Source organism: Rhincodon typus, unplaced genomic scaffold, assembly GCF_021869965.1.
Source record: "Rhincodon typus isolate 14 unplaced genomic scaffold, sRhiTyp1.1 hic_rhity00003160, whole genome shotgun sequence".
In the NCBI taxonomy this organism is placed as follows: Eukaryota; Metazoa; Chordata; class Chondrichthyes; order Orectolobiformes; family Rhincodontidae; genus Rhincodon; species Rhincodon typus.
Window position 1 is genome coordinate 346 of NW_025968798.1, and position 9,591 is coordinate 9,936.

At 37.8% G+C, this 9,591-nt stretch overlaps 1 protein-coding gene across 1 annotated transcript in view; it reads right to left on the reverse strand.

Annotated features, from left to right (window-relative positions):
• Window positions 1-2,096: 2,096 nt before the first annotated feature.
• LOC125481697 (probable ubiquitin carboxyl-terminal hydrolase FAF-X) overlaps window positions 2,097-9,591 on the reverse strand; it is a 17,182-nt gene continuing 9,687 nt past the window's right edge. Inside the window, exon 3 of the mRNA XM_048593578.1 lies at window positions 2,097-3,890. Coding sequence (XP_048449535.1) covers window positions 3,756-3,890 — 135 coding nt within the window. The 3' untranslated portion in view covers window positions 2,097-3,755. The remainder of the gene's footprint in view (window positions 3,891-9,591) is intronic.

Genomic DNA, 9,591 nt, shown 5'->3' on the forward strand with positions numbered 1-9,591 from the left:
GGATACACTTTATAGAGAAATATTGATAAATTAGTGGGCAAAAGGTTGACAAATGGAATATAGTGGGAAAATGTGAAGTTGTTCATTTTGAAGGGGGGGGAACAAAAAAATACAGAATATTATTTAAATGGCGAAAAACTGCAGAAAACTGCAACACAAAGGGACTTGGGGTACTTGTGTTTCAAACAGATTGCACACAAGTGCAACAGGTAATCAGGAAGGCTAACAGCCCTTACTTCAAGGGGTTAGAGTGTAAGAATAGAAAAGTCTTACTGCAAACTTTGCAAGATGCTGGTGAGATCACATTTGGAGCATGTGAGCACTTTCGGTCCCCTTATTTAGGGAAAGCTATCACTGGAGGCCATTCAGAGAAGATTCACTCACATGATCACTGCTATAAACTGACTGTCTCATGAGCAAAGGCTAAACATGTTGGGACTCAAAAAAATTAAAGAAACAGCAAAATACTGTGAATGCTAGAAATGTTAAATAAAAACAAAAAATGTTGGAAATGTTCAGCCGGTCGAGCAGTATTTTTGGACAGAAACAAAATTAACTTTTCAATTCAATGACCTTTCAACAATACGCAAAAACTCAAATGCTTTAAAGTGAGCAGAAGGGGGAGGGACCTGAAAGAGCCAAAGAGATCTGTGACAGGGTAGATTTCACTTTGCAAAATTCACACAAATGGTAATGGTATTGCAAAGGTACAAAGGTGGTGTCCAGATGAGATATGAATCAACATAAGCAGCGTTCTGTATGTTTTTCATGTGAAAGAATAAAAATACAGAAGCCAGCAAAAAGGAACAGAGGCAGAGACTATGATCTAAAATTGGTTTACTCAACATTGAGTGCAGAAGGCTTGACAGTGCCAAAATGAAATATGTGATGCTATTCCTTGATCTTGCATTGAGCTTGTGCCCTTGTGTTCCAATTTGTTTCTCTCAACAGATGCTGCCCAGCCTGTTTAATTTCTCCATCACATTTCATATTCAGGAAAAACACTACAATGTTTCTGGATTTTAAGACCAGCTCTAAAATATTTAGTTTTAATTTTAAAGGAAGATCAAAACTGCAAGCTCTCTAAATGAATGCACAGAAAATTATTGATTGCTGATTTATAACCACAATACATATAAATCTTGCCAACTTCACCTGCCTTCCATAAGAATTCTGTTCCATGGAACCAACTGTCCATCACACAGAAACATAATCCTGTCCATGAGCAAATTTCTGTCAATGTCACTGGATAGCAATCAAGAAAAATATGGCTGTTTTGTCCCCTCGCCAAGCCAGCAGTGTTGAGGTAGACTGTATATTTTGTTATAAAAACTATATAATTGGCTTGGTAAGTAAATTCACCACAGAGTATGCTTTCAAGTCATAAAGCTAAATTCTGTACCTTGCTGAGCTGAACGAGGGAGGACATCAGTAAGGCAATTACCCTAGGATATGAACAAAGGGAACTAATGAAATCCGTGTGCTGTTTCGGATCCTCTTCTGGCAACTTATGTTGAAATGTAAATTAGTTTTTTTTTTAAAATCCCTCGTGGGATGTGAGCATTGCTGGCTTGACAGCGTTTATTGCCCATTCCTAGTGAATAATAGACAAAGATAATGGTTCAGATGGGCTTACAAAGTAAAACAACCCACCAATAAGTGTTCAGATTCACAAAGAATAGTCACAGTGAACGAAGTGTCAGGAGTTGAACAATGTAGAAAAATAGAAGGAGAAAAGAGTAATTCGTTCAATTCAAATTAAACCGAATTCTTGACATTTACACTGATCACCAATTGGAGACATAAATGCAGAGGTTACAATGTTCAAATTATTCATCCTGCCACCATACACCTAATCTTAGACCATCTAAAGCATCCGACAAAGGATGTATTTGCTGATTTCCAATACTACAATTTTGTGGGCGCATGCTTATAAATAGTAGGAATTAGTTAAATAATTTACAACACCACACAAATACCTGCATGTTGTGACTGTTGCCCTTAGAAAATTCCACAGTTCATTACAAATTATTTCTTCAGGCTTTCTGACCCTTCATAAATTCAACACACTGACCAATGAAATGACAGACAAAATGTTCACTGTGTCAATATTTCAATTTCTTTATTGTTGCTAGGGGGAGTTTAGTTGTAAGTATACCTCTGTGCACAAAAAAATACCAGGTGAAAGGTCACAGTGTGACTGTAGTTTCAGAATTCAACGCCACGTTATGAGCAAAACAAAAGCCAGCAAACTTGGCATGGAACTCTGCACAGTCATTTTTTTAAATTTTTTTTTAAATAAGAACACAGGATAAAATGATCCTTTTAATTCATGTTCTTTTTGAATTCAGCAAAATAATTTCTATAAAATAAAACTGCAAAATATTTAAATATAATAGGGTGGGTTGAGTCTGTTTTGCAGGGGTATTTGGTTTGAGACAAATTCCAAAAAAATACACATTCAAGTTACCAATTTTTTTCCTTTTTAAATACAGTATTTACTGATTATTTCCTCAAAATCCATAAACAAAAATCTAGTTTTGGAATTGAGAATCCTGCAAGAATCATGACTAACCAGCAGTTTTTCTTTTAAAATTACAACCCTGCTTATGTCTGAATTAGTCTGACAGGATGGACAAGGAGCTAAGACAATTTCTTGCTTTCAAGTAGAATTGTGAATGCAACACACTAGCAATCTGCACTCCCCAGTGGCAGTCATGTACATCTCGACTTCTACTTCACTGAGCTGCAGTAGGAGGGAAGTTTAGAAGTTAATCTAAGTAAGCTCTACCGAGGAAATAAAACAAGCACACCAAGTACTGTCTATTATGCTCCAGGCATCCTGGCATAGCAACTGTTGCATATATTTTTCTTCCTTTAAATTCCTATAAATCCAAAACTAATAATCCTTTATCCCACCCATAGACTGCCAAATATTAGATTTGAATATATGTGCAATTGAAAGCCACTTATACTCACATTTTTCTCCAATTGAACCATCAAGGTGTAACAAAAAAAAAACTGAGCAGAGCATTTGCTGCTCAGGGATTTAAAAACTGCTGTCATTAGAATCATCTCTTCTCATTGGCTACACTAATTTGATGTGAAGCCATGCTAAATGTTACAGCATAACTAGAGCTTCAAAATGATTCAACTAATATCAGAATGAAAAAAGGCAATGAAAAAAAAAGTTCCAGATCAACATTACATCACCATTGTCCCACATCAACCAAATGCTAAAAAGTCACCATCAAATAACTCAAAGTAAAAGCAACTCTGGTGGCATGAGTTAACCTTTTTTTGTCTGGTTGAAATGGCCATGTATTTTGAAAATAATCTGATTTGCACCGCCGTTAGGCAGATAACTCTCAATGCTGAGCACAGCTGATAAAGCAAAGATTAGATTTTGTGTTTTTGTAGGTCTGCAACACTCCTCAAGCAAATCAACATTGTTGAGGATTTAACAGTCAAACATTAATATACTATATACACCTTGCCATTTATACATTAGCATTGGGCCATTTATTACAAAACACTATACACTTTTTCCACTGCAGGCAAGTTATATGTTAACAGCATTGCTCTGCAGGGCAGACAGTGAATAGACTCTCTCCATTCCAGATTGGACAGTTTTTTTTCTTAAAAAGGTGTTTCTTGCACTGGTGTAGACAGACCCAGAGGAGGTTGAACTGTAAGGCCTGGGCACGTGCTCGAGCCAGTGTCTTTATCAGGTACATTGGAGAATTATCTGCCAGTTAATCTTTTGCTTGTGATGCAGGAATGTCTTCGCTGCTTTCCCAATTTTCTTGAGCTCGCTGACCTGTACGCTGAGGATTGTTCATATGGTGTGCCACAGGGCCGGTGTATGGCTGACCATGCAAATGGTTATTCTGTGAATTAAAAAGATACAGTGGAGATATTTTAGGAGCAAAATTAAATCAAGAAAGCTGTACATTTTATCTGCAAAACCTAGCAAAGTAAAATTCACAATATGTTCAAATAAATCAAAGAAATGTTAAGTTTGTGTAATGTGCACTGTGAAAGCTCCCAATCACAGTTGGGATGTAGAAAATGTCACATAACATGGCTGTTCACTTTGTTGAAGCTGAAAGGAATAGTTAAGAAGGTGAAATAGAAACTAAAAATAATAAACGTAGCCCACTGAACATTCTACAAAAAAGATAATACATTCAGTCCAAGAAGTACATTGCCATTTCTTTTCTTTTGGAAATCATCTTTCAGGTAAATCAAATAACAGAATAATTAATATGATGGCCCACTTGGAATATGTCTTCACACTAAAACCTAAGACTTGAACACAACCTGGACTGATATCTGAATGCAGAACTGTGTGCGCTGCATCGTTGAGGGGTCATCTTTTAGATGAGATGTTAAACCAAAGTCAAAGATCCCATGGCACTTGCACAGACGACCAGAGAGTTCAAGCACTTGGGAACATCCAGGTGTTTTGAAACCCACATTTCTTTCTTCTTACCTGGAAGAGCTGTCTTCACACTTCGAGTGATATGCATTTTCCACAATCTTATTGTGTGAAAGAAGTAGAATTAAGAATTAAAATATTAAAAATTCTTTGTTTCAAAAATATGTGCATTCTATTTATTCTTAATGCTATTTCTAATATTGGCTTTTATACTAGAAAACCGGAATACAGGAGATTAGAAGTGATGCCTCAGCTATAAAAGAAGTCCTAGTTATACTACACCTGAAGTATTGAGTACAATTCTGGACACCAAACTTAGGAACTGGCTTTGGAAGGAGTTTAGCATACACTTACCAAAACAAGAGTTGAACTCTGAAGCTAAAAATCACAGAAGTAACTTAAATGAGAAAAGTATTCCCCAAAATTTAAAAGGTTATGGATAATCTGTTCCAAGTTTTCAAAATATTTCTGCTGATTAGGGAGCCAGGACTCCATAGCACAAGTTAGGCCTTTCAGGAGTGAAATTAGGAGAGACACTTCTACATACGATGATAGTTGAAATTTGAAAGTGTCTTCTCTCCAAATGACAATTGATTCTAGATCCACTGTTAGATTTAAATCTAAGACTGGCCAAATTTTGTTAAAGATCCAAATATGGGGGAAAGGTCACCATATGGAGCTAGGCCACAGATCAGTCAAATTTTATTTAATGAAGCAGAAGGCTCAAGGAACCAAACAGCCTACTCATGCTAGTATGTTCCAGGCAGTGGATATTCAAGGCACCCAAATCCATAGTTACAATTTACCCAGGAACTGCAAAGCATCTCATTCCTGAAATCTAGGAAACTTGCAATGAAGCACCCACCGACACAAATGTGACTACAAACTTAGTAGAATCGTAAGCTTGCATGTCAGGATAAATGGGAGAGGGCTGTATCATTTATAAAAGTAATTGTAATCCAAGGGATTGAAAAGACTTAAGATTTCAGCAAAGAACCAAGAATTAGGTAAAGATAAAAGAGTTAACAAAATAAGTGAGAAGACTTTAAACATTTCTATAGGTACATAAATAGGATGATATTAGTGAAAGTAAATGTGGGTTCCATTAAAGGCAGTGGTGAATAAAATTATAATTGGGAAAAAGGATATGGCAGAAACATATTTTGCATCCATCTTCAGGTAGAAGACAATCAAGTCCAAAAATAATGGAGAATCATATCTTAGCAGAATAAAGAACTTAAAGAAATTGGGTTAGCAAATAATACTGGAGATATTAACAGGATTAAGTGGTAACAAATCCTCTGAACCTAATGACCTGCACCCTAGATTTTAAAAAAAAGAGGTAGCTGTAGAGGTGATGGATCTATTAGCTTTGAACTTCCAGTACTCCTTCGATTCTAAGGCAGCTCCCAAAGATTGGAAGGTAACCCTAAAATTTGAGAGGAGAGAGAAAATGGGGATCTTTAGGACAGTTAGCCTACCAGTAGCAGGAAAAAGGCAGCAACTATTATTAGGAACATTTAACAAAGAGTCAGCATAAATTTGTGAAAGGGCAACTTTTTGACAAATATGCTGGCCTTTTGTGGGAATGTATGTAATAATATGAATGACGTGCTATACAAAACTAGGAGTCATGGGATCTGGAGTAATATTTTAGGATGTACTTAGGCTCGGTTGATGAACATAAAACAGAATCGGAATGAATGCGACATATTCAGGGTGGAAGGCTGTAACTAGCATGACAGTGCTTTTTGAACAAACGAAATAAGTTACTTCTGAGAACATAAAGAGTTTAACTCACTGTTTACTTTGTCATGTCACAAATGTCAATGAGGATGCAAAATGCCTGCAGTGGGGCAGGGGCAAGTCGATGAGTGGGCAAAACATGGCATACAGAATATAATGTGATAAAATGTGAAGCAGTTGAATTTGGTGGAAAATAAAAAGAAAATTGAATGCTGAGAGACTGAGAAACATTTGCATCCAGATGGACCTGGATGTCCTTTCAAGAAGAGTCACAAGAGGTTAACATGCAGATACACCAAGTAATTAGGAAGGCAAATAGTATGTTAGCTTTTGCTACAAAGGGAGTGGTGTATAAGAATACACAAGATTTATTACAATTATACAGGGCATTGATGAGGTCATACCTGGAATACTGTGTGCAGTTTTGGTCTCCGCACCCAAGGAAGGACATACTTGCCCTAGAGGGAGTGTAACAAATGTTCACTAGACTTGTTCCTGGAATAATGGAATTATCCTATGAGTAGAACAGGCCTATATCATCTGGAGTTTAGAAGAAATCTATTCATCAAATTGAAACGTAAAACTTGTAAGGGATTAGACAAGTTATATATTGAGAATGTGATTCCTTGCACTGGAGAATCTAGAATTTGGGGTCCCAGTATCAGAATCAGGTACCAGGCATTTAGACCTCAGATGTGGAGAAATTTCTGCAACGAGTCCCGCATTTCTCTGAGTCCAAAGAGTTGTGAATATTTATTTGTTCAGGAGACTCAAAATAGATTTTTGAGGTACTAGTCAATTAAGGTATACTGTTAGAAGGTAGCGTTGAGGTAGATCAGCCACAGTTGCATTCAAGAATAGGGTAGCTTGAAAGGCCAACCCCACCTTTTTTTAAAAAAGTTTTTGTCTTATAAATTTGAAAATAGTTCGCAATCATACACTATTTATCACACCTTCAGGATGTTCCAAAGCATTTCAGAATCAATGGGATTTCTTTTGAAGCAATTACTATTGTTGGTAGTTAAATGCAGCTGTCAATGAATTTATGGCCTCAACTGGCAAAATTAAACAACACAATTCATTTTGATTGAGGGAAACATTGGTTCGAACAGCAAGAGAGATTCTTAGTTATGTGAATAGTCCCAACTATCTCAGAAGACTTACTGACTTTGAATCCCTACAGTGTGGAATCAGGTCATTCAGCCCATCAAGTCTGCACCGACCCTCCAAAGAGCATTCCACCCCAACCCACAACCCCTATCCTATAATTCCATGGCTATTCCATCTAGACACTATGGGCAATTTAGCACAGCCAATCCACCTAATCTGCACACTTTTAGACTGTGGGAGGAAGCTGGAGCACCCAGAGAAAACCCATACAGACACAGGAGAATGTGCAAGCTGCACACAGTCGTCCATGGCTGGAATTGAACCCGGATCCCCTGGAACTGAGAGGCAGCAGTGCTAACCTCTGAGCCATTGCTTGTTCTCATATCCATTTTAGAACAGTAGTTTGGTTTAACGTCTCATTTGCTTCTGACTGCACAAAATTCCTCAGAATTGAGATATTGGTGAAGATGTGTCCTCAAGTATGTATTGGGTTTAAATACAATACTTTGTGATTTAAAAGGCGAACTGTGCTACTGACCAAGGCAAGTAAACAGTGATGGCACATCTATGTGTATATGCAGCCCCTTGAATGGATGATGTTAAAAGAATTCTCAAGAACAAAGGTTCCAAAATTGAACATAGAAAGCATTATTCAAGTGTGTTATACAGGTCTGTATATGATAAGGGTGCTACCCACCCTTTCATTGCTGTCTGCCTCATTTCAAACAAGGGGTTGAGATTATGCATTCGGAGTCAAATCAGAAGTAGAATGGCTAGGTTACAACTGAAGGTGGACTGGGATTCTGGAGAATAGTTGGAACAGGAAGCTACAGCAGTGGTTAAGGGTTGAATGTTAAATTAAATCTTTAGACAAAGACTTAAAATAAGAAAGGTAACGCCAAATAGCACCACAACAATGAAGGTTAGCATACAGGCTATACCCAAGTTGTCCCTTGAAATTGCAACATGCAGGCAGTTGCACAGAAATAAAACTTCAAGGATTTGCAGAATTAAATTGCCATGCAGTACACAAGAAAGACAATGTCAGTTACAGGCAAAGGGGGAAAATGAAAGCTATGCAAGGTTAGAAGTTGGTGACAAGGAATAATGGAAAAAAAAAGTAGGTATGGTAACAAGTCTGGTGCTCTGGGTTGAGCAGAAAGCAGAGAGGAAAGAGAAATGAATATGAGAGGAATTGGTTACACCAACAGAAGCAGTTAACACTAGCAGAGACACCAATAATGGTGGCTATTATCTCTATGATGCTTCATATTTATTATTTTTTCAGGAGTTAGGGTTTGAAGGCTTATGGGGAAAACGGACTTCAAGTTGGTGGAAATTTGAGTAATTTCTTGAGTAGATCATTAAAAGGTCACTATGGACATTTGAGATTTTGTTTTAAATACAAGGCATCTTACTGATAGCTGCTTGCTTTGCTATAGACTTCTGCTGGGGCTATTTTGAGCAATGACTAACTTGGACAGTGTGCTTTGGAGTCTGGAATTAGTTGGGGACATGAACGAGCTAGGTTGGGATGCCCAACTGAACTTTTATATTTGTGAAAGAACCATTTTGTTCAGTCCAGGGTTAAACTTACTTATTCTTCTGAATGATTGTTTGGAGGAACTTCTCTAATATTTTGTTTCCTGAGCTAGTTGTATCAGGCAGAATGCAGAGGCAAATGTGGTGATTCGTGATGACCACACATGCTAGAACAGAGGGACAGACTTCAGAACGCTGTATGCTTTAACCTTCTTTCTTCTATTGGCCAAAATTTCATTTCCAGAGAGCCAATCTCTGCAGAAAAATTCACTTTTTTTCTCTTTTCCTGAAGAGTAAGAGCGCATGTGTTTGTGTGATTGATTTGGGGATATTTAGAGGAATAAGCATTTATACATCTACATTACTGACTGTGTATGTTAACTGCTATTACATCTTAACTGAATGACCTTTGTTTTGACAATAAACCTACAATTGTTTTTAAGAAAAAAAGCTCGTTGATACATTTTTACTTAAAATCTGATGTAGTTATTTAATCAACATTCTAGGTAACTGGACAAAGTAGTTACAGATCATGACCTGTGCAGCGCTAAGACGAAAGCAACAGTGCACCGCTCCAGCTTTGCTGTAAAGCTTGCGAGTTGACAAGGGGGAGGGGGGGTTAGAGGGAGAGAGAGAGAGAGAGGGAGGAAAGACGAGGAGGAGGAGGGGGAGGAGGAGGAGGGGGGGGAGGAGGAGGAAAGACGAGGGGGGGGGGGGGGGGGGAGGAGGGGGGGGGGGGGGGTGGTAGGTTA